The sequence below is a fragment of the Somniosus microcephalus genome, chromosome 6 (assembly GCF_052327205.1).
Source record: "Somniosus microcephalus isolate GS21.2 chromosome 6, FLI_Smic_1.0, whole genome shotgun sequence".
In the NCBI taxonomy this organism is placed as follows: Eukaryota; Metazoa; Chordata; class Chondrichthyes; order Squaliformes; family Somniosidae; genus Somniosus; species Somniosus microcephalus.
The window spans coordinates 205,728,248-205,754,164 of record NC_140992.1 but is presented as its reverse complement, the minus strand read 5'-3'; the positions used below and the strand labels follow the sequence as shown (position 1 = coordinate 205,754,164).

The following is a 25,917-nucleotide window of genomic DNA, read 5'->3' as shown; positions in this document are numbered from 1 at the left end:
TCCATGGTGGAATTGCAGCATTTTCTGAAGATATATGTTTTATTTTATTCTTCCCTCCTTAAAACATTCCTTCTTTTCTAAGTAATTTTTTACACAATCCTGAAAGGTATTTTTTTTCTTTGCCTTATTTTCCACTTCCCTGGAATTTGCAGTTCTTGTTGAAACTGTGATTGATGTAGCAGTGCCAAGGAGATTTTTCCCAGGCTCCCGAGTCTCTAAAGACAGTCACCTGAACAGGTGGACATTCTGCATGGTTTGAGTTCACTGACTAATTAAACCCCGTTGCAATGTTAAAAAAAAAAATCAAAGCACCTTATAAATATTACCCTTTCACCCTGTCACAAACCTCAGTAAAATGGAAAAAATACTCATCCCAAATGTTGGGGTAAAAGAGAAGTCTTCCCTCCTCCCAAGCGAAACCCCTGAAATAAGGGGTCGACACTTGCCCTATAGCGACCACGAATTCACAATCTTTATTCAAGCATATGCAGGGGGAACATCTCGGTCTCAGCCACCCGAGAAAGGATTCTTCCACCGAGTATCAAATACGTACAGCAATTATACCTAACTCGAGGCGTGCACAACCCTTCTACGATCATCAATTGGTGTATAGTTTATTAGTGGGGTTGCATCCATTCGTTGCCCCTTATTAGAAAGGTTGCTGACTGGTTCACAGAGACCCATCTCTACAGCATTAGCATGCTAACTTATCTGTTTCTACTCTGGTCATGAGGTGCTTACCTTATTCTATTAGAATCTGTTTGTCCTGCCTTATCTATTCATTCTACATTCCTAAGCAAGGACAGGAGACAAGCTTACTAGCCTATTGTTTCTACTAACTTTAATTCTAGATATCCTTTTGGTCCCCTTACACCAAACAACGCCATTGGCTTATAATTTTAATTTAATGACTTGAACTGCATAAAAAGCTGAAAAAGTGGTTTTATTTAGTTTTAAATACTTATATCTATTAGTTGCTTGTATATTTTCTGGCTCCAGTTCTACAGGAGCAGGGTGAAAACTACAACTCTCATGAAGCATCTTGCTCCCATACACAGAATTTCTCTAAAGATATAGTTCCTTGTCTATCTGATTGTCATATGACAGGGTTGTCCTGGTGTACTCTACGTATTGTTCCATAGGAGCAGGATGATAATAACTCCCAATGATACACCTGTCTTTCTATTTCTCTTACATACACAGAATTGTTAACAATAGCTGGAAATCTTGACACCAGGTCCAAGTGAAATTTATAGCCCAATACAGGCTTGATACAAGGGTAGACCTATCTGGGGGAAATGGATTTCAGGCATTTGAAATATTAATGAACCTGTCTGAGGATACTTTTTGTGACGTTTCTAACATTAATTGTCCAATTTTGTTAGAAATGGGAGGGTGTATTTTCTAATGGCTGTGGATATATCTGAGCTGGCGCTTGAGAGGGATAGACTGAGTGATGCTATGTGTTGTCAAGTACACAGTTCTATCATAATATTATAGTACTTCACATTGAGTTTGAGAGTGACAGACTGAAGTCCAAAACTAGAGTCTTAAACTTAAATAAAGTCAATTACATAGGTATGAGGGGCAAGTTGGCTAAGGTAGATTGGAAAATTAGATTAAAAGGTATGACGGCAGATAAGCAGTGGCAAACATTTAAAGAAATATTCCAAAATTCTCAACAAATATACATTCCATTGAGAAATAAAATCTCCACGGGAAAAGTGATCCATCCACGGCTAAGTAAAGAAGTTAAGGATAGTATTAGATTAAAAGAAGAGGCTTATAATGTTGCAAAGAATAGATATAAGCCTGAGGATTGGGAGAGCTTTAGAAACTAGCAAAGGATGACCAAGAAAATTATAAAAAGGAAGAAAATAGAATAAGAGTAAACTAGCAAGAAATATAAAACCAGATTGTAAGAGCTTCTACAAGTATGTAAAAAGGAAGAGAGTAGCAAAAGTAAGCATTGGCCTCTTGGAGGTTGAGACAGGAGAAATTATAATGGGAATAAGGAAATGGCAGAGGCTTTAAACAAATATTTTGTACCTGTCTTCACAGTAGAAGACACAAAAAGCACACCAAAAATAGTGGGGAACCAAAGGGCTAATGAGAGTGAGGAACTTAAAGTAATTAAGATCAGTAGAGAAAAAGTACTCGAGAAACTAATGAGACTAAAAGCCAACAAATCCATTGGACCTGATGGCCTATGTCCTAGGGCTAGAAAAGAGGTGGCTGCAGAGATAGTGGATGCATTGGTTGTGATCTTCCAAAATTCCCTGGATTCTAGAACGATCCCGGCAGATTGGAAGATAACAAATGTAACCCCGCTATTCAAGAAAGGAGAGAGAAAATGGGGAACTACAGACCAGTTAGCCTGACATCAGTCATTGGGAAAATTCTGGAATCCATTATTAAGGAAGTGGTAACAGGGCCCTTAGAAAATCATAACATGATTAGGCAGAGTCAACATGATTTTATGAAAACGAAATTGTGTTTAACAAATTTATTAGCGTTTTTTGAGGATGTAACTAGCAGGGTAAATAAAGGGGAACCAGCAGATGTAGTATATTTGGATTTCCAAAAGGCATTGATAAGGTGCCACACAAGAGGTTATTACACAAAATTAGGGCTCATGGGATTGGGGGCAATATATTAACATGGATAGAGGGTTGGTTAATGGACAGAAAAGAGAGTAGGGATAAATGAGTTATTTTCAGGTTGGCAGGCTATAACTAGTGTGGTACCGCAAGGATCAGTGCTTGGGTCTCAGCTATTCACAATCTATATTAATGACTTAGATGAAGGGACAGAGTGTAATGTATCCAAGTTTGCTGACGATACAAAGCCAGGTGTGAAAGTAAGCTGTAAGGAGGACACAAAGAACTTGCAAAGGGATTTAGACAGGTTAAGTGAGTGGGCAATAAGGTGGGAGATGAGCACATTGTGAGGAAATGTGAGGTTATTCACTTTGGTAGGACGAATAGAAAAACAACATTTTTAAATGATAAGAGACTGTTAAATGTTGGTTTTCAGAAAGATTTAGGTGTCCTTGTACAGGAAACAGAGTTAGCATGCAGGTACAGCAAGCAATTCGGAAGGCAACTGGCATGTTGGCCTTTATTGCAAGGGGGTTAGAGTACAAGAGTAAGGAAGTCTTGCTACAATTGTACAGGGCTTTGATGAGACCACACCTCAAGTACTGTGCACAGTTTTAGTCTTCTTATCTGAGGAAGGATATACTTGCCTTGGAGGTGGTGCAACAAAGGTTCACTAGATTGATTTCTGGGAACTGAGGGTTGTCCTATGAGGAAATGCTGAGTAGATTGGACCTATAATCTCTGGAGTTTAGAAGAATGAGTCGTGATCTCATTGAAACATACAAGATTCTGAGGTGGATTGACAGAGTAGATGTTGAGAATGAGTCGTGATCTCATTGAAACATACAAGATTCTGAGGGGGATTGACAGAGTAGATGTTAAGAATGAGTCGTGATCTCATTGAAACATACAAGATTCTGAGGGGGATTGACAGAGTAGATGTTGAGAGGTTGTTTCCCCTGGCTGGAGAGTCTAGAATTAGGGAGCATAGTCTCCAGATAAGGGGTTGACCATTTAAGACTGAGATGAGGAATTTCTTCACTCAGGGTTGTGAATCTTTGGAATTCTCTACTGCAGAGGGCTGTGGATGCTGAATCGTTGAGTATATTCAGGGCTGAAATAGATTTTTGGACTCGAGGGGAATCAAGGGATATGGGGATCGGGCGGGAAAGTGGAGTGGAGGTCGAAGATCAGCCATGATCTTATTGAATGGCAGAGCAGGCTCGAGGGGCCACATGGCTTACTCCTCCTAATTCTTAACTTCTTATGTTCTTATTCACATGCCCCAATACAGTGGGATCTGGCTCAGCTTTCTCTGGTGCAGCTAGAGAAAAAATGGGTACAGTGGTGTCCATGCGCAGCCTTCACATTTGGTTGTCAGTAGAAACAGTAAAGTGCTGTACTATATACTTTGTTGGTAATAGGCTAATGAGCAAATAGGTTGAGAAAGTAGAGCAACAGAAGGTTATCAGAAACCCCAAACTGGTGGCAGTTCTGCTTCCCCATCTCCAGCACCCTCTGGGCCCCTTTCCTAGGATTTATAGGATTTCCTCCTCAAAAAAGGATGAGAGAATGTTGGTGGGTCCTTCTGTAAATGCGTTTCTGTTATTGTGGGTTGTCTTCTCTTGCACTAAAGTAGAAGTGCAAAAATAGACCACCACATTATGTATGATAACGTGCATGCAACATTCAGCTACGTTAGGAGGATTCTTTTGGGCTGAATGCAAGGGACACTTCCAGCTGTAGATTGGGGGTGCAAAGTGCATAATGGAAATTCAAGGCAAGGTTTGAAAGTACTTTAAGAAAGTGTAAGGGGGAGGTATTTATGTGTCATACATAACTAGTACAATAGAAAAATAGAATTCAATGGTTGGTTCTTTACCTTGGCTGATCTAGTAATGTATCTTCTGCCATTCCAGGTAAGTGGTACATATAAATAAAATATATGAACAATGACGGACAGGAAATTATCCTCTGGTCTATCCAGCCTGTCCCGTACAATTGTGATACCTTGTGTATATACACCACCCACCCAAAACCATGTGATCACCTGGGAGAGGTGAAAATCCAGATAAAAACCCAGACCAATATGATGGGAAAAAAATCTGGGAAAATCCTCTCTGACACCCCTAGGCGATTGAAACTAGTCCAGATCATCAGTCTGGCCCTGATAATTCCTTGCAGTACCTATCTTCTGTAAGAGGTGATCGCCACCCCAGCCAGAAACAGGTCCAGCTTTCACTTGAAGGAATTCAGCGAATCGGCATCCACCACATGAGCTGGCAGCCTATTCCAGAGGTCCACTATTCTCTGAGAAAAGAACCATCTCCTGACATCTAACCTAGACCTAGCCTTATATAACTTGAAATTGTGATCCCTGGTCCTCCCTAACCTATTGGAACAAACTATCAACTCAAACCTTCATCATCTTATAAACCTCAATCAGATCACCCCCAAGTCTACGCTTCTCTAAAGTATAGAGTCCCAGTTCTTTTAGCCTATCTTGATAACAAAGATGCTTTAAACTGGGAATTAGTCCTTTGGCCTTCCTCTGCATCCTTTCCAAAGCCTCAATATCACCCACCATGTGAGGAGTCCAAAACTGGACACAGTATTCCAATTGAAACCTGACCAAGGTCTTCTACAAGGACAAAATAGTATGCTTTGTCTTGTAGTTAATTGTCCTGGTGACTGGACTCCAAGCAGATCCAAAGCCATCTATAACTACTTTCTGCTTATGTCCTTCCAGCTAGTTCTCAATCCAGCTCAATATATTACCACTAATACCAGAAGTTTCGGTCTTGTACAGAAGCCTCTTGTGCGGTACCTTGTCAAAAGCATGGGAAGTCTAAAGTAGGCAATGTCTACTGGGCTTCCCTCATCCACTATCTTCAAAAAATATAATCAAATTGGTAAGACTTGACCTTTTTTTGAAGCCACGTTGGGTGTCCCTAATATTTCCCTCGCTATTCAAGTAATCATATATTGCATCCCTAATGATTCCCTCAAGCATCTTTCCTATTACTGATGTCAAACGAATGAGCCTATAGTTACCCGTGTCCATCTTGTCTCCTATTTTTAAGATGGGGACTACATTCTTTCCAGTCTATCTATTTTCAGGTTTTTAATTCTATCTTAAACAATATGTTCATATTACTAGTTTTATTATCATAAAATTCTAAGTCGAGCATTATCCTCAAGAGTTGAAGACCGATGCAGTGCTCCCCTCCAGACTTTTCATTGGGGTTTTCCTAGGTCTGTGCCCAGGTGCACTAGAACACATGGTCACAGTGAACCTTTGAAAATTGGGCAAGTCAGAGTGCATGTCTATAAAGGATCCCCAGCCTTCTGCATCTCAGGAAAATAGCCCTTTCTTTACTCCTTTAAGTAAAATGTGTTTAATGGTATATCACAATATTGAGTTTTAATGGTATTGCACAATATTGAGCATTATGCTCATGGTTTCATGGTATTAATGGCCCAGATTTTGCAGTTGTAATGATGGCGAAACTGTCGGTGTTCACTATCATTACCCTGTGAAACCGATAGCAACTTTTGGCGTCTGCACATGCGCAGTTAAACGTGGATAGCCAGAAGCTGCTGTTAGTGATTCCCTGCTCCTCCACAGGGCACGATGTTGAAGACCCCACAGATGACAATCTTTTTGAAATCACTGAACTAACGAGAACTTCAGCTTTTACATCCTAATATTGCTGTTAAAGCCCCTGAAAAAGTTAAGCCTTGTTCACCGAGGTGTAACTGGGTTTTTAACTAGGGTGACATCACTGTTGCTGGACGCTGGAGATCCCTTAAACTTGGTGTCAGAATCAAATTAACGTCAGGAACGATGAAATCAATGCCACATAGATTGTGCTAGATCTTTGTGGACAGCATTCTTCGAGGTCCGTCACTTCGCTGCTGACTGCAAAATCCGGGCCATTGTCTCTGAATGTGTTGTACCCCACTATTCCATAGTATGAAGATACCTGTTCAATATTTGGGAGTGTGATTAGACTTGTACTTGCTATGAAAGCTCTAGACATTTTTTTAGTTTCTGATTTGACTTACAGCTTAATAAATTGTTGCAAATTGAAATATGAATTCTGTATGTTGGTTAATTCCTGCATTGCTCATTCCACCATTATTGCTCTATTCTTCCCAGTCAGAAAACAGACTGAATGACAACAGAAAAATCGCAGCTTACTAAACTGTTAAAAGTTGGCAGAAATGGTGTGCCCTGATAGCTGTGACACATTGTAGAAAATAAATGACTTAACTATATCCATTTACTCTTAAATTGACATTATGAATCCTCAGATAGATTTTGACCACTTCAGTTTTAAAGTCTGCTCAAAGTAGTAGAACATGGCGCATCATTGCATTAACTTAAATAGCTGATAGCAGACACTCACGTCTTTGTTGAATGTTAGGATAATCTCAGTGTACAATGCAATATCGATTTAATACTAATGAGTTTTTTTTTAAATAGAAAATGGCAACTGAGTTGGAAATTTCAGAAACATATTCCTTGGAGATACCTCATAGCCGAACCCTGCAACTAAAGTTGACACAGCAGAACTGAATGGGAAATGTTGACATAGCAATTTATAATGGTAAATACTGGTAAATGTGTTGTGCCCTTTGTATGATTTTTAATAATGTATAATGTTTGTTGTTATAGGAAAACAATTTGATAAATCAATGGATCATAATCATTTTGATGGTTGGCCACAGAACACTGGATTCATCATAAAAGTCCACCATCCTCTCCTGCTGGGAAATGATGGATACTCTGTCTTTTACACAGATAGTGTGTTATACATGAAACATTCTACAGACATAGGTACAATATGACTCAAGTTAAGAATAGAAAAGTTAACATTTTTGGTTTGAAGGATCAAATTGTAGGATGTTTTAAATACACATTACTTTGAATTAAAAGAAATTAAATTATAAATTCCTGAAATCATACAACTGTCCCATTCTTAAAAGCTGACTTACTGTACTCTACGTTCCCTGACAGTTTGTTAAATGGCACCACACTACTAATGGAAAGAGCATAAATAATTCAAGTGTTGTAGGTTTATTTATTGGACGACATTCATCAAGCAATCCCTTTACACCTTTTAGGCAAGAGCTATCAAGGCGTAATTACTCCAGTTGTTGGATAATAAAACATTGCATTAGATGATTGAAAGCTGTTCTCATTATAAAACAGTGTATCTTCTGGCTTAGCACAAGTATAGACACGGGCGATCTGATAGTGAAAATAAAAAAGTGAAACATAGGCCGGAATTATCCCATTGCAGAGCGTGTGGGTTTAGGGGTGGAGCGGCAGTTAAAACCGCGTGTCGGGAACCTGCTGTCATCCCGCCGATTTCCGCATTTAACTCGGGCACGTTTCGAGGCGCGCCATGGACCCACTCAGGAGAGGTGGGCAAACCTCATTGAGGCGCTTAACTGCTCATTTACAGACCCTTAACTGCCTTTATAACCTCGGGTTTTGGCTTTAACTTGTAGAGCACGGGATTCACGCACCTCGGGAACCTCGCCTGCGAAGGGGAGATGGAAGGTCAGTGGCCATTGTGTGAGTCCATTAAGTGACAGCTGGAAAAAACACACACTCACACACTACACCTGCTTCCTTGCCTAAGGGAAAGGCTCTTGCTGACATCATTTTGTACAGAGATTTAGTTTTCAGGCCATTTCTGCAACCTTTGAAGCCACTCTCACCACAGTGCTAGTCACTATCACTACATTGAAGGATTGTGCCCCTGATCTCCACTTTACCTGCCATCTATTAGATCAGCATGGGTGCTGCTTATACTGTCTCATCTTGGATCTCAGAATCGGATTAAGATGAGCCCCAGCACCAACACCACCAGCGGCAGCAGCAGCCACCATAACACCAGCCTTCTCCTCAATGACCTGATGCTCCACAGGAGGGGATCAGCACAGGGCTCCACCGCGCCGGAGGTGATACCCCCAACACGGTATACAGGCAGAGGATGAGCTTCCTGGACATGACTGAACAGCAGTGCTTCAGGAGGTTCAGGCTATCGCGCCAAGTTGTTGCAAACATTTGCAGCTTTCTGGAACAAGACCTGCTGCCTCGAGGACCTGCCTTACCAGTAGCTGTCAAAGTCACCACTGCCTTCAATTTCTTCACTTCAGGCTCCTTGCAGGGATCTGCAACAGACGTTTGCAGGATGTTGCAGTAGGCCGCCCACAACACCCAGGTGACCGATGCCATGTTTGACAAGTCAGCCAATTATGTAAACTTTGCCACTGATGAAGCCAGTGTTACTGAGTGGGCGCTCTGCTTTGCAGCGTCATCGACTGCACACGTCGCCATCAAAGCACCCCACATCAACCAGGAATGTTTGTGAACCACAAGGGCTTCCACTCCCTCAATGTGCAGCTTGTCTGCAACCATGAAAAGATCATCATGCGTGCGTCAGATTCCCTGGCAGCTGTTATGACTCTTTTGTGCTGCACCAGTCCACCCTCCCTCAGCTCTTCACACCTCCAAACAGACTTACCGACTGGCTGCTTGGAGTTGAGGGCTATCCACTGAAGACATGGCTGATGACACCCTTGAGGAGGCCAAGTTATGAGGGCGAGGAGTGTTATAATGACAGCCACATGTCCACCAGATGTGTCATAGAGCAAGCAGTCGGCATGCTGAAGATGCGCTTCAGATACCTTGACAGATCTGGAGAAGCTCTTCCGTACGCACCAGCCAGGGTCTCCAGAATCTTCATCATATGCTGTGCGCTGCACAACAGAGTGCAGCAGCGAGGACTGGAGCTGCAGGAGGAGCAAGGGGCAGAGCGCACCAGCTTCTTTTTATTCTGAATAGGAACAGGTGGTACACAAGGAGGAATCTGAGGTGGAGATGGCACCAGCAGCAGCGCTCATTGATGCCCGAGGGGCCTGGGATGGTCTCATAACGACCATTTACTTGCACCAATGCACCCATATGATTCCCAGATGCTGTACTAACTCCCACCCTGCCTCCAACAACACCACAAAGCAATCCTACAATGACCAAGCCATTCCTGTCACCCAAACCCCCATTGCTTGAGGTTAAGTAATGTATCACCATTCACTCCAAGTGACAAAGCCACTTCCCAGGTAGCAGACAAAAATGGACAAGACGGGAAAGCTGTGCAAAGAAATAAATTTAGGTGCATCATAAATATAACTGAAACCTAACATTAACATTTTTTCATACACTGATGTGCATACCATTGTGAACCTAGGATTGCGTCTTTTTTCGTTTACGTATGCTTCTATGAGGTGCAACACCTGCAGCTTCAGCAGAGGTAGAGGCTCAGTTCCCTGCTGTGACTGTTTCGACGGACGGCATCTGGGTTTTGGAGCCTGAGGGCCCCACCAAAGACTGCTCCTCCGACAACTGTGCAGGGGCAGACTCGGCCATCGGGTTCTGACAGGGGGAGGCAATGGGGAAGAAGTGGGAGTGCTTTGAGAAGAGCCCCCACTTCCATGTCCACTCTCACCATCATCCCTCTAATGAGCCACCCGCACCTCCCTACTAGCAAGGAGCTGGAGAGCACCTGGCTGCATATCAGTGGGCCGATGAAGGCCCAAGTCTATGTTAGCATCACTCCTCGAGATGACATCAATGAGTTTCAGGCAACTGTTTGATTCTGCCATCCCCATTTGCAACATTTAACCACTCCTGCCTTGCATTCTAGCACAGACTGTCCCTTAAGTTCATTCCTCCCCTCCCCACCTCTGCACCTGCTTAAAATCTGTTACATTTCCAATTTTTTCAGTTCTGAAGAAAGGTCTCCGACCTGAAATGTTAAGTGTTTCTCTCTCCACAGATGCTGCCTGGCCTGCTGAGTGTTTCCAGCATTTTCTGTTGTTAGTTCAGATTTCCAGCATCCGCAGTATTTTGCTATTGTATTAGTGTCCGCAATCTGTTGTTCACAGCAAACATGTTCTCGTTGGACTGGCGAACAGGTGGCCATCCTTTCAATGGAACAGCACATCATCGTCATCACCTACGAGACTGTGGTGCTCATGTTGGAGATGGACTCTATTCTCTGTACAGTCGCACACAATCTGTACAGTCCCCGAGGTTCAGCATCTGCATGCAGCTCAGCAGAGCTTGGAGTGTCCTGCACCCTCCGGTGAGGACTCTCCACTGCTGTCCGTCTCCGCCATCTGCTCTTGCTCAGTTGTGATGTGAGACACCAGGTGACAACACTATATCTCTCACAGGACCAACCGAGGTGTGCGTATCGGCGTTGTGCTGGGTGTGCATGGGTCTACTGATGGTGCACCCTCAGAGACTGAAGCTTCCTCTGAGGAGTTGTCTTCCTCCTCTGGCTGGACGGCGGGGGCACTTGATGGACCTGTGGGAGAGTAAAGAGATGAATTTGAAATCTTATTATGCACATGGTAACATTTCACTGGCTGCTGTCATCAATCACCATATGAGTGACTTTTGTATGCCATGTGGCTGTATATTTAATTCTGTCACCAGATTGCTGGGAGGTCCCCCTCTCTCCCGTCTCCCACTGCCAGCAGCTCTGCCACTCAAGATTTCTAGCGCCGCCTCCTCTGCTGGGGTCAAATTTCTGAATATTGGAGGGCCACCTCCAGTTCTCTGCCGCACCCTGTTTTGGGCTCTCTTCTGCAAGGAGGGAAAGAGTCGTGAGAGTGATGGAATGAGTGTAAGGAATGGATGGGCTTCATCTGTAGAGGGTGACAATGAAGGAGTGGTGTGACATTGCCAAATGCCCTCCTTGTGTGGTGTTACTTGCTATGATTGCATTAGGATGAGGGCAAGTGTCAGTGGTGGTTAATCAGATGGGGATGTGAGTAGGTGCATAGACAAAAGAGGGATGGGTGCTCCTGCAAGGTAGGTTGGTGTGAGGATTGATGTGCAGAAGTAGGCTTGGGAAGGCAGAGTGATGGGGTTGGGGTGACAGGCACATCAGGATGTAGATGAATGTGGCATTGCACTCTCCTTTCCTGGCCTCATGAGACCATTGAATCATTTGCAGCACTGGATCCACGTCCGCCTCACCACATCCCTGCTGCTGACCTCCTCTGTGATCTCTAGCTATGCCCTCTTAGTGTCTCTGGCTGGTCTTTTGCGGCTATCCGCAGGGAAGAGGACCTCCCTGCGTGCTCTGACACCCTGGACCAGCACTTCCAGGGAGACATCTGGGAATCTTGGCGCAGCCTTGTCTGTGTGTCTCCATGACTCTCAGAAATCTCAATATTATGCAGCAATTTGTAGCTCTTCCAAACACCTTGATCTCTCCTACAGCAACCTTCAAATGAGATGTGTACAAAGCTGCTTTAAATATCCACGCTGAAAACTAGTCATTGGTGATGTCATCAAACCCACTCCATTTAATTGGGCCGGGAAACCCGCATGACCCTTTCAATTGAGTTAAACGCACAGTACAAAATGCGCTGTTGAAAAGTTTGGGATGGCGACCCGCTACGCGGCCTGCACACACCTGCCCCAACGCTCAAGTAAAGATTCCAGCCATACTACCTGCACTGAAAGGGTAACTGGCCATGATGTCACAAATTATATGAAAGTCAGACTGTAACATCCATTGTCTGTGAGTTTTGACCAATGTAAGGAATGGGACAAATGGCAAGTTTGAAAGTGTTACCATTTTTTGATTCCTACTGGTCCTTGAGAAGGAACGAAAAAAAGACCACCTTGATTATCTTTCCTGTTTTATTATTTGGAGGATGAGTAAGAAAATTAACTGTTTACATTTAAAAGTAGAGCAGAGAAGGTGAAGTGGAAATTTAATAGAGGTGTTCGAAATCATGAAGGGTTTTGATAGAGTAAATAAGGAGAAACTGCTTCCAGTTGCAGTAGGGTAAGGTCAGTAACCAGAAGACACAGATTTAAGATAATTGGCAAAAGAACCAGAGGTGAGATGTGATTTTTTTTTATAGATGCAGCGAGTTATGATGATCTGGAATGCACTGCTTGAAAGGTGATGGAAGCAGATTCAATAGTAACTTTCAAAAGGGAATTGGATAAATACTTGAATGGGAAAAATTTAAGATAATTGGTAAAAGAACCAGAGGCGAGATGAGATTTTTTTCCTAACAGATCATCATAACTCGCTGTGTAAAAAAAACCTCTCATCTCACCTCAGGTTCTTTTGCCAACTATCTTAAATTAGAACAGGATATGTTTTAAAGAGCTGGCACAGGCACGATGGGCTGAATGGCATCCTTCTGTGCTGTGTCATTCTATGATTCTATTCCACGAAAAGGAGCAAACCGAATCTTTTATAGATAACTGGTCAGAACCAGTAAACAAAAGCACATTATATGCTAATACTGCACAAAGAAATAATTCAAATAACTGTGCTGTCCACATATTGAGTGGAGGGTAGAGTATGCCTGATACCATTGCTATTAATTCAGTACTTTCTTTCTACCATAACCAAATTTATTTAAATTAACACTTCTATTTTATTTTAAAAGCAAGGATATGTCACACTAACTTGAAATATTTCTTTGCACAAATTACCAGTTTCCATATTTTTCCACAGCTGATGCACGATTTGGTCACTCAGAAAAGAGCCAAGTCACAGGTATTTATTGTTTATTCCAAAGGAAAATCTTCCCTTAAATACAGTAACTGAAAGTGATTTTGTGATACTCTATGTTGTTTTATAAAGTGTTTAAAATACAGTATTTGCCTACTTTTCTTTTACAGAGTGTGAAATCACTTTTCTCCTTGGTCCCTGATTCACCTATGCCATATACTGATTGTAGTTGAGAGGGCATATGGAAATCCTGCTGAAAGACCTATGCCAATGTTGTTTTGAACTGGTCATCACAATTAACATGAGAGTGACTCTCCTTCCAATTGCCCCTCTCTCAGGTGCAGGGCACTTTGCCTCTCCTCAGACCACACAGAGTACAAATGAGACTGGGAACTTAGTGGAATAGAGGGGAAATTGAAGTTGCATCTCTATGATGCCAAAGTTAATACTATGTTGTACCACCAAGTTGTATAAATAAAATACATTTGATATTTGATCATTTTAAAAAGGTAGATAATTCTAGTATCTTTGTATTATTAGTTTGAAAATATTTTAGAGGTAGAAATACTTCTTTTTAAACTTTATAGGTTTAGCATCTCTCACCTTTAACTTGTCACATGAAGAAATATTTTACGCCAGGGAATGTAATCACTTTTTGACTGGAATCATCCTGGACTCATATACTTTGAAGGATCCTCAACAAATAACATGGGAAATACTTCACCTAGTAAACATTCTTTGGGTATGACATATTAGTATTGTTTCAGCAATATGAAAGAGCCAGTTATCACCATTTGTTATTCTTTTTATGTTATTGTGCTTTATTCTTAAATTTAAAATTTATCAGTCCAGAAATGAACATAATCCAGTGATTAAGTTAAATTTCAATTTAACAGCATATTAAGTTTTATAATTAACTAGCTGAAGTGCCCGGCGGTGCCGAGGCTTTTTCGAGGGAATGTTGTTGTTGGAAGAGAGCGACTGGGGGGAAGAGAGAGAGCGACTGGGGGGGAAGAGAGGGAGGGGAGGGGTGGGGGGAAGAGAGGGAGGGGAGGGGGAAGGCAGGGCGGGGGGAAGTAAGGGAGGGAGGGGGGAAGGAAGGGAGGGAGGGGGGGAAGGGAGGGCAGGGGAGGGGAAGGGAGGGAGGGGGGAAGGGAGGGCGGAGGGGAGGGAGGGCGGCGGGCGCCCCCCCCCCGAGGGTCGCGGCCCCCCCACCCCCCCGGAGGTGAAGACCGCCGATTGCGCGCGCAGCAGGAGCTGAGACGCGGCGTCTCTCTCGGCCGGCGGGCCCGGTTGCCAGGGCAACCGTGACGCTGACCAAGCCAGAGAGACGCCGCGTCTCAGCTGCTCCTGCTGCGCGCGCGGCCCCCCCCCCCCCGAGGGTCGCGGCCGCCCCCCCCTCCCCCCGAGGTGAAGACCGCCGATTGCGCCCGTTGCCAGGGTAACGCTGGACGCTCAGCAAGCCCCGGCAGAGAGAGACGTCTCAGCGCCTGCTGCGCGCGCACCCTAGCGGCGCTGGGCTGAGGCTCGGCCCTCCAGCCTTCGAGTGGGGCCGGGAGGTGCCTAGCTCGGGCGTGGGTGCGGAGGAGACGCCGAGGCTTCTAGGCCTACCTGGAAAAACGGGGAAAGGTAGGAAAATTAATGAGATTAGATAAGTTAATTACTTTCTAAATCATTTTTTTTTAAAACAATGTGTGTTTTAAAAGCAACGTTTTTTTTTAAGACGCAGAAAGCGGGAAAAAGAAAGGAAAAGTTTGGAATCAAGATGGCGGCGACTCACCTCGGTTCAGAACGATAAAGCCCGGCCACACGCGCACCGATTGGCCCGGCGGCACACGCCAGCAACCCGGCGTACGATTGGTCGAGCTCGAGGTCACTCTGTCGCTAATGAGCGGATAATGAGATGCTAATGAGCGGAATGTTGAAGGTTTTTGGGATACCACGGGCGCAATTTTAGCCCGTCCGAAACGTAAATATGCTTAAAACCGTCTCGGAAGCGTAAGCTTTCTTTGGAGGTAACGCGCGCGTAGGTACGCCCTGTAACTTTCGAGTGCATACCCGCAACGCACACGCGATGACAGACAGATAGACAGAAGTACCGATTTATATATATAGATAATGTACAAGCAATCAAAGGGGGGGGGGGGGGGTTGAAATTTACAATGAAAGGGTTTTGATAGAGTAGATAGGGAGAAACCGTTTCCACTGGCAGGAGGGATGGTAACTGGAGGACACAGATTTAAGGTAATTGGCAAAAGAACCAGAGGGGAGATGAGAATGTTTTACACAGCGAGTTGTGATGATCTGGAATGTACTGCCTGAAAAGGTGGTAGCAGATTCACTATTAACTTTCAAAAGGGAATTGGATATATACTTGAAAAGGAAAAATTTGCAAGGCTATGGGGAAAGAGCAGGGGGGGTGGGACTAATTGGACTGTTCTTTCAAAGTGCTGGCACAGGCATGATGGGCTGAATGGCCTCCTGTGCTGTATTATTCTATGAAAGGGTCTTCCTTCTAATCATACAAACACATATATATATATATATATACACACACACACACACACATAAATAATGAATGACCTGGCTATCGTAAAACTGGGTAAGGAAAGGCATTAAATGTCCCTGCTCAACTATCTCCCTCCCTCCCTACCCAGACTACTGTCTGTGATACAATCTGACCTCGAGACAATATTATCCCATCATATACAACTAAGCCAAAAGTTATTAGTACTAATGAATGATCCTACTAATACCATATGAACAAAACATACAACTCAATCATGTAAAACTCTGAATAAAAATTTTCTTTTCATTTCAAAACCTGGCTGGTCAGTTAGGTATGACCTGTACATTTAAGATAGGTGTGTGGTCAGAAATCAGGATGTTATCCTTTATTTTGTCATCAGTTGAACAGATATTTTATGTATAGCAGTGCTTTGCCAAAATACTAATGCATAGTAATGCATCCTCAATTATACAACGATATTTTCATTCTATAGAAATGTTATTAAAATTTTCAAATATATACCGAGAGGAAAATGTTTCTATTTCACCACAGTGAATTTGCAGGTCGATGAGCATTGTTCTACAACCTGTTATATCACACTTACAGAATAATGTAACTGAATGATTTTCATTTAAGATGCAACTTATAAACCCCATTTCTTGTATTTTAAGACAGAACAAATAACACCAGAAAAATTTGTGTCAAAGTTGCTAAATCTAAAGGCCTTCAAGAACCAAAAACAGTCACATGACAAGCTGGTTAAATGGTTAACGGTAAGTAATAGGCATTTGACCATTAAAATAAAAGGAAATTCAACTGGGTGTAGAATCCTAATCTTCCTTTTCATCATGAGTTTATTAACATGAAGCAATTGCTGTGCAAGTCTTATATTTGTTGTAAACAATCTTTCACAGTAGAAAAGAAAAATCAATATTTAGTGAGCGCCTAACCATGGTTGATTTGCCAGACACAATTTGCCCTCAACAATTCAGAACCTCATGAGGGTCAAATTAGGAATGAAATTTATGATACAGTACTTGTGAAGATGGGCCAGACTGTCCAGTCCTACTGGTTGGGATAGAATGCTTGAGTGTAGTAGTGGTGCTGAAGGAGGATAAAGGCACCTGGAAATCTGCATCTATGATTTAGAGTGCATTATTCATTTACTAAGTTATTTGAATATATATTGACATGTTAATATATTGAAAAAAGTGCTGGAAATACACAACAGATCGACAGCATCTGAAGAGACTTTCCATCCCAACTCTGACAAAGGGCATTCACCAAACATTAACCTGTCTTTAGCAAAATACTGCGGATGCTGGGAATCTGGAAACCCCCCCCCAAAAAATGCTGAAAATACTGAGCGGGTCAGGCAGCATCTGTGGAGACTCTTTCTCTCTCCACAGATGCTGCCTGACCCGGAGTATTTCCAGCATTTTCTGTTTTTATTAACCTGTCTTTTCTGTTGATAATTGGCCTGCTGTATACTTGCAGTGTTTTCTGTTTTTATTTCAGATTTCTAGCACTTTGTTTTCATTTTATTGAAATATTTGTGTTGGCACCATCTGAATTTCCCAGTTCCTGGAAAACTTATTCTATTTAAGCATAGTTTTGCTGAAAAGCTCTTTGAAATTTTTATGTGGAGCATGCCATATCCATTACTTATAAAACAGAACTGTGGAAAAATATTTGGAGTATATCAATAGAACTAAAATTAAAAACTACTTCAGTCCAGACTTTAAGTTGAAACTAATCAGCTATCCAGTTACAGTTCACAATTTTCATGACAGAAACATAATTTTTTTCTGTGAATATTATCAGTTTGTACAGATTTAAAAAGCATCTTCCCACTGGTAAATATATCATTATTCTAAATGGTTTGTTAATAGCAAGCTGTGTTTGAGTAAGTGAGCCAATGGATAAAGGGAACTCAGTAAATGTAGTGCATATGGATTTTCAGGTGTTTGATAAGATGTCTTTTCTGGTGGCTTGTTAGAAAAATTCAGGCGTATAGTACAAGAGGACATGTAGCAGCATGGATAGAAAGTTGGATGACAGATAGGATTGCAAATGGTGAACTCCAGGGGTTAGTGCTGGGTCCATCTTAGTTCTCGTTATATATAAATGATTTGGACTTGGGCATAGAGAGCACAGTATCAAATTTTGCTGATGACATAAAGGTAGGAGGTTTGACAAACAGGGACAGACTGTAAAATACTTTGTGAGGACATATGGGTTAGTGGATTGGCCAGAAAAAGGTTTTTACAATTATGAAGGGTTTTGAATAGGAAAGAAACTATTTTCTCTAGTTGGGGAGTTAGTGACAAGGGGTCATCAATTTAAAATAATCGTTAAGAGGGCGATGCGAGAGATGAGGAGAAATTTCTTTACTCAGACCGTTGGAGCATGGAATGTGCTTTACCACAGGGAGTAGTTGAGGCAGAAACTATTACATCTTTTAAGGGAAAAGTGGAAAAATAATAGAAGCAGAGTAAGATACAGGGTGGAGAGAACATGCAGATTGCTCTGGCAATCCAATTCTGTTCTGTAAACTTCTATAATTTTAAAAGATTTCTGGAAAAATTAAATATTATAACTGTGAATTAAATCTAGGAACATCTTAAGTGTTTATTTACTGTAAATGGCTGCTGCTCCAAATATTACATATTTCTGAACAGTCAATAGGTATTATGGTATAAATCTATTTACTGGTCATGTGGGTCCTCCATTTAATCATTTTAGGTATTTACAATGGAATGAAAACTAATGTTTATAAGGATTAACTCAACCTCCTGTATTTTTGTTTCATTATCAAACACTGAGGCATGTACATTGAAAAAGAGTACAAAATAATTAGCCTGCCAGGTTTCAGTTCTTAAAATTTAAATGTTACATAAACATTGCATGTGTTTGTGTTTTTCCAGTTGACACTGCCATTTGCTCGGAAGTATAGCTACTGCATGGAGCTATTGTTGAAGAAAGGATATTATAAATCTGTCTCATTTCCTGTGTTAGGAAACGAATTTGAAAAAAAGGTCAACAGAAATGAGTATGAACCCAATTTTTATTGATTTCACAGTAATAATTGTATGCATTGATTCATTGTCAATATTTTGAAGCTGCGTGACAAATTTCTGTATAATTTGAATAGTAATCTATTTAATGCCAGATTTGTTTGTTTTGAAAACTGGGCTTCAGAGATGGAGAAGATCTGAAAAATGTGTTATGGTCAGTGCAATGATGATCAATCCAGCCCATCCACACCTTCTGTTTTCATCATCACTGTGGGATCATATGTAATGGAAGGAGAGCACAAAGAAAAATCAATTTCTGGAACAGGTTACAAAATACAGATCCGGACTAATTTTTCCACAAGATTGGTTTGTACATCGTACCTTGTATAAATCAAATGTAATTTCAGGTTTGGCCACCTGAAATTACTTTTTCGTTTTTGCAAGATTGGTAAAATCTCATTATTAGTGTATTTATTTATTTTTGCAGGAAAACATGTATTTTTCTTTCAGCTAAGTTCTAAATATATTGGTGTTTGGATCAGAGATCAGATTATATTAGTAAAAAAAACAAAATATTGTGACTTAAAAACAGAAAATGCTGGAAATACTCAGCAGGTCAGGCAGCATCTGTGGAGAGAGAAACAGAGTTAACATTTCAGGTCGATGACTTTCATCAGATGAACTTCGCCAGTTCTGACGAAAGGTCACTGACCTGAAACGTTAACTCTGTTTCTCTCTCCACAGATGTGGCCTGACCTGCTGAGTATTTCCAGCATTTTCTGTTTTTATTTCTGCTTTCCAGCATCCGCAGTATTTTGCTTTTTGTAAAGAAAATATTGTGACTGTTATTTTTCAGATATGTAGTTCTGAAAGATACCAATATCTGTTGGAGATTATGACAATTTTGGCAGTTAATGATATCTACATGAAAAGTTGATGTTAAGCTTAGTTCATTATTTGTAATTTATCGCATACTTGTCACTTTTAATGAAAATCATTCAGCATGTTTGCTTTTGTGTAACAGAAGCTTTATTATACAGTTCTATCAACTTTATATCATCTTAACTTTAATGGCTGTTTTAACATGCTAACTGTTTGCTGACACCATCTTGCAGGTACCAGCAGCTCACCTATGCTATGCAAATGACCCTGTGCCTGGAATTTGGGACAGGGATTCCGGCCTTGGGTGAAGGTTCCACTCGGTCACACCTTTTTCCTACGGAGTAGGGTTCCAGAAATTTCAAAGCCTTAGGGTCCAAACTTCAGATTTTTTTTGTGGTGCAAAAGTGGTGTAATTCCAGAGTAAGAGGAAGGAATTTGGATATGTCAGGAGGATGTCCAGATTTGGAGCTAGGGTCACTCTTAGCTTTGTGAGATGACCACAGCAGTAAATTATTATCCGAGGTGTGACTGGCAACTTCTGCTATATTAGTCAGGTTGCAGTCCATATCATTATAAGACAAGTTCATGCCCTATTTGACAAGACTGCTCATTTCATACTGGATGGAGGCAAATGAAATTGCATGGTCAATTTTTACAGAGTGGCAGGATTTCCCTGGGTTTTAGGTGCTAGACGATCTTCAGTTGATTGATGGGTAGGGTCCTCTTCTGCCACATTTTCCACCTGTTCAGTACAATCATCCTATGCATGGCGAGATTGTTCTGTTACAGTTATCTTGGATACCTGGGCCAGCCTGTACTGTATGCCTCTTCTGAGCCCAGCTGTACCCAAAGAACAGTGATGGTCAGAGTTACCACCTAAAAGTGGCGGGTGGAGTTCAACTTTAACTCAAGTACCTAGTGAAATAAGCAGTGAAACTCCTAGGTCAACATGCAGCTACTAGCAGACTCCCCTTTAAGGAACAGGAGCCAACATGGCTGAATGGGACAACTATTCCATACCCGTTTTTTTTTTAAACAGGAGCTGAGCTCCAGCAGGGCTGTTCAGGTGCTGATGCCATATTATGAGAGCATGAGGCTCTGATAAGCCCAGTACATGCCTGATGTGCAGATTTCAGTGGCATAGATGCTTACACACCCTATCATCTCACACTACATGCAGCGGCTGCATGGCAAGCCTCAGCACCTGACAACATGGGCTGTGAATCAGCGCATTATCAGTTCTAAAGTCAATTAAATTATAATTTCACAGTTCAAACTTTATAAGTCTGAGGAAACAACCAATTTTGTAATTTTTTGCTTTGTTCATTTGTACTTGCTATACTTTTTCTTTTGATAAAATTGTTGGAACTTATATAATGAAATATTGCTCATTCAAGACTTGTGAATAAAGTTCAAACAATTAGAAACAAAGCCGTTCATGTTTATTAAATACTGAAAATGCCCAAGTGTAGGAGTATATTAAAGGCAACAAAATGGATGACAGCACATGTACATGCTTATCTCAGTAAATTAAAGTAAGTATTTTCTATCAGATTAATGAAAGTAATTACCAATGGCACTTTAGTGATTTCCCTGTTTTGCTGGTAATTAGTATAGGAAAAAAGTGTTATATTTATACGTCTTTTCCTTCCCAAAAAACCCAGCACAACTTGTGCTAAGTACATTATTTACAGATTTTACAGAAACAATTATTTAGTGAGATAAATGTACTATGTTAAACTATTGAACAGGAGCTGCAAACTCCTCCGTCTTCAGTACCTCGTTAGTCTCACTATTTCATTTTATTATTAATGCTGGTCAATAGGCTACTCTAAATCTTTTAGCCAGTGTGACAAAAGATGTTTTAATTTGTAAAAGCAACTCTTATTCAACAAATATAATTGTTTAATTTTCCATCTAAGGGTTATCTACATGCACCTTATGCAAGACACTAGAAATGGCTAACAATCAATACCTAAGTAAATTGTTCATCTTAAGGAATTTGATCAAACAGACCAACAAAACACAAAGTTTGCACAGAAATGTTAACTAGTATTTACAAATATTTGTCTAATTGTACAGTATAGATACTGCACGATACTTATTAGCCAAAATGAAGAATGTAATGTAATTTGCCAAATATGTGAACTGCTGCAAAAATAAAACTGAAGTTCCAATGGTCAAGGTCTCTGGGCCACACAGTCTTCCAAGTTACCAGAATGCAGTCAGTGCACAAAAAATTATAATGGTTTCTAAGGAGTACCAAATCATGTTCCATTTTGGGGTGGTGTATACTGTACGAGGAAAGCTGCTTGTTCTGCTCTTCACAAGTTGTTTAAGGGGTTACATTTGCTTTCCAGTAATAGATGGAATACGAGAGATGTGTATCAAACCTAACAGAAAAGTAAATGCGTTAAAATGGTGCATCAGATTTTACATATTTAAAAATTACCAAAAAAAGGTTTATTAAAAGAAACATTTTGGTGAATTTTGTGCTCAAACTAGATGAAAAATGGTAACTTTGTTTCCAATTGCCAACAAATATCTGATTAGTTCTTTAGATGAGGGGTATAACTCCATTTACTCTGCTCAAGTGTGTCTTAAGCCTATCTCAGAAGAGCTCCACTGCTGTGCCAATATGACATTCCCATTTCCTATATAAGCTATCCTGTAGCCTCTCCAATACCAATTTAGCAGTCAATTATGGACTGGTTTGTACTGTGGGAAATCGCTCACTAACAATTGAGCTGAGACTGAAAATCATTACAATTAAGACCCTTATTAGTTTTTACAGAATGGAAATTTCCACCTCTTCAATTCTGAGTTGTATTCAATCCTAAGCTCATTTGTCTGATCTACAACAACAACTTGTATTTATATAGCACCTTTAACACAGTAAAACATCCCAAAGCGCTTTACAGAAGATTTATAAAATAAAATTCGACACCAAGCCACATGAGATATTAGGGCAGATGACCAAAAGCTTGGTCAAAGAGGTAGGTTTTAAGGAGCGTCGGCGGGAACTCAGCGGCAGCAGCGGGGCTATAAAAGTCCCAGAGACCAGGTAAGGCCTCAGTGCGTCGGCGGGAATCTCGAGCGGCAGCAGCGGGGCTATAAAAGCCCCAGAGACCAGGTAGGTTTACCAGTCTCCAGTCTGGGAACTCAGAGGGAAGGAGAGAGGTAAAAAGTAATCCAAGTGTGACGTCACCAGAAAGCGGGTAAGTGATTGGTTGGTAAGTATTTCTCCCTTTTTAAGCTTAAATCTCTTTGGTTTATAGTTTCTAAGGTGTGATACTCACCATCTAGAATCGGGGCAGAGGGTATTTAACAATAATATTAATAAATGTAATTAATTACATAGAATGGGAGATCAGGTGATGTGTTGCTGCTGCAATATGTGGGAGCTGGTGAACACCATTGATGCTCACGGTGATCACATTTGCAGTAAGTGTTGGCTGCTCGAGGAACTCCGGCTCCGTGTTGAAGAGCTGGAGTCCGAGCTTCAAACACTGAGACACATCAGGGAGGGGGAGAGTTACCTGGACTCTGTGTATCACGAGGTATTCACACCAATTAGATTAATTAATTCAGATGTAGTCCGTGGCCAGGGTCAGGATGGTGTGGCTAGAAGTGAGGCAGGTACGGGGATCCAGGAGGTAGTGTTGGAGGAGCCGCAGCCCTTGCTCTTGTCCAACAGGTTCGAGGCTCTTACTCCCTGTGAGGATGGGAACAGGGACTGCGGGGAGGATGAGCAACCTGACCACAGCACCGTGGAGCAGGGGGCCATTCAAGTGGGGGGAGTTAAAAGAAATGTTGTAGTGGGAGGGGATAGTATCGTTAGGGGGATAGATAGAGTTCTTTGCAGCCGAGAGCGAGAGTCCCGAAGGCTGTGATGCCTGCCCGGTGCCAGGGTTAAGGACATCTCCTCTGGACTGGAGAGAAACTTGGAGTGGGAGGGGGAGGATCCAGTTGTCGTGGTCCATGTTGGTACCAACGACATAGATAGGACAAGGAAGGAGGTTCTGCTGAGGGAGTTTGAGCAGCTAGGGGCCAAATTAAAAAGCAGAACCACAAGGGTAATAATCTCTGGATTATTACCTGAGCCACGAGCGAATTTGGCTAGGACAAATAAAATTAGAGAGTTAAATGCGTGGCTCAAAGACTGGTGTGGGAGAAATGGGTTCTGCTTCCTGGGACACTCGCACCAGTACTGGGGCAGGAGGGAGCTGTTCCGTTGGGACGGGCTTCACTTGGCCAGTGCTGGGACTAGAGTCCTGGCGGATCATATAACTAGGGCTGTAGAGAGGGCTTTAAACTAACTAGTGGGGGGGAGGTTCCTAGAGAGCAAATAATAAAAATGACAACAGAGAAGGTCATAGACTTAGGTAGCAGTGGGGAAATTAAAAACCAGAGCGTGTCAGGAAGGGGCAGAAGGTATGGAGTAAAAGGTAAAGTAATAAAAAGGGCAAAAGCAGGAACTAAGTGTCACAAAACATATTTGAAAGTTCTCTATCTGAATGCACGTAGCATTTGCAACAAAATAGACGAGTTAATGGCACAAATAACTACATATGGGTATGATCTTGTGGCCATTACAGAAACATGGCTGCAGGGTGACAATGCCTGGGAATTAAACATACCAGGTTATTTAACGATCAGGAAGGACAGGCAGGAAGGAAGGGGAGGTGTGGTGGCTATGTTAATAAAGGAAGGAATCACTGTAATACAGAGAAATGATATTGGGTCAAAAGATCAGGATAATGAAACAGTTTGGGTGGACGTAAGGAATAATAAGGGGAAAAAAACACTAGTGGGCGTAGTCTATAGGCCTCCGAACAGTGGCAACTCTGTTGGACGGAGTATCAATCAGGAAATAGTTGAGGCTTGTAATAAGGGAACATCTATAATTATGGGGGATTTTAACTATCATATTAATTGGACAAATCAAATTGGGCAGGGCTGCCTTGAGGATGAGTTCATTGAGTGTATTAGGGATGGGTTTCTTGAGCAGTATGTAACTGAACCGACCAGGGGGCAAGCAACCTTAGATCTGGTCCTGTGTAACGAGACAGGATTAATTAAAAATGTCCTAGTAAAGGATCCCCTTGGAATGAGTGACCAAAACATGGTTGAATTCCATATTCAATTAGAGGGTGAGAAGGTTGGATCTCAAACAAACGTGCTAAGCTTGAATAAAGGAGACTATGAAGGTATGAGAGCGGAATTGAGTAGAGTGGATTGGGAAAATAGATTAAAGGGTAAGATGATACATGATCAATGGTGTACGTTTAAGGAGTTATTTTACAACTTCCAAAACATTTTTATTCCACTGAGAAGAAAAGGGTGTAAAAGAAAAGACAGCCATCCGTGGCTAAGTAAAGAAATTAAGGATAGTATTCGACTAAAAACAAGGGCATATAAGGTAGCCAAATCTAGTGGGAGGATAGAGGATTGGGAAAACTTTAAAAGACAGCAAAAAATAACAAAAAGATTGATTAAGAAAGGGAAGATAGATTATGAAAGTAAATTAGCAAAAAATATAAAAACAGATAGTAAGAGTTTTTATAGTTATAAGAAAAAGGGTGGCTAAAGTAAATGTTGGTCCCTTAGAGGATGAGACCGGGAAATTAATGGTGGGAAATATGGAGATGGCAAAAACACTGAATGAATATTTTACATCAGTCTTTACAGTAGAAGACACTAAGAATATCCCAACACTGGACAAACAGGGGGCTAAAGGGGGGGGAGGAGCTAAACACGATCAAAATCACTAAGGAAGTGGTACTCGGTAAAATAATGGGACTCAAGACGGATAAATCACCTGGACCTGATGGCTTACATCCTAGGGTCTTGAGGGAAGTGGCGGTAGGGATTGTGGATGCATTGGTAATAATTTTCTAAAACTCCCTGGACTCGGCAAAGGTCCCGGCAGACTGGAAAACTGCTAATGTAACACCCTTATTTAAAAAGGGCAGTAGACAGAAGGCTGGAAACTATAGACCAGTTAGCCTAACATCTGTGGTAGGTAAAATTTTGGAGTCCATTATTAAGGAGACAGTAACAGGACATTTGGATAGTCATAATTTAATAGGACAAAGTCAGCATGGTTTTATGAAGGGGAAGTCATGTTTGACAAATTTGCTGGAGTTCTTTGAGGAAGTAACATATAGGGTGGATAAAGGGGAACCAGTGGACGTAGTGTATTTAGACTTCTAAAAGGCATTTGACAAGGTGCCACACAAAAGATTATTGCTTAAGATAAAAAATCACGGGATTGGGGGTAATATTCTGGCATGGATAGAGGATTGGCTATCTAACAGAAGGCAGAGAGTTGGGATAAA

The 25,917-nt window shown here is 41.5% G+C and overlaps 2 protein-coding genes across 9 annotated transcripts in view; one reads left to right on the top strand and one right to left on the bottom strand.

Annotated features, from left to right (window-relative positions):
- LOC147116394 (BTB/POZ domain-containing protein KCTD19-like) overlaps positions 1-19,297 on the top strand; it is a 188,987-nt gene extending 169,690 nt beyond the window's left edge. For all 4 annotated transcript variants that reach the window (XM_085991280.1, XM_085991278.1, XM_085991279.1 and 1 more), the window contains exons 13-18: positions 7,282-7,443; positions 13,172-13,213; positions 13,756-13,910; positions 16,349-16,450; positions 18,605-18,729; positions 18,850-19,297. In XM_085991280.1, coding sequence (XP_085847406.1) covers positions 7,282-7,443; positions 13,172-13,213; positions 13,756-13,910; positions 16,349-16,450; positions 18,605-18,729; positions 18,850-18,895 — 632 coding nt within the window. In that variant the 3' untranslated portion in view covers positions 18,896-19,297. The remainder of the gene's footprint in view (positions 1-7,281; positions 7,444-13,171; positions 13,214-13,755; positions 13,911-16,348; positions 16,451-18,604; positions 18,730-18,849) is intronic.
- Positions 19,298-20,996: 1,699 nt separating this feature from the next.
- The window catches only part of plekhg4 (pleckstrin homology and RhoGEF domain containing G4), a 318,289-nt gene continuing 313,368 nt past the window's right edge, over positions 20,997-25,917 (bottom strand). For all 5 annotated transcript variants that reach the window (XM_085991271.1, XM_085991272.1, XM_085991274.1 and 2 more), the window contains one exon: positions 20,997-21,969. Coding sequence is in view for 1 of the 5 variants with exons in the window: in XM_085991274.1 (XP_085847400.1) it covers positions 21,964-21,969 (6 nt within the window). In the remaining 4 variants the exon portion in view is untranslated. The remainder of the gene's footprint in view (positions 21,970-25,917) is intronic.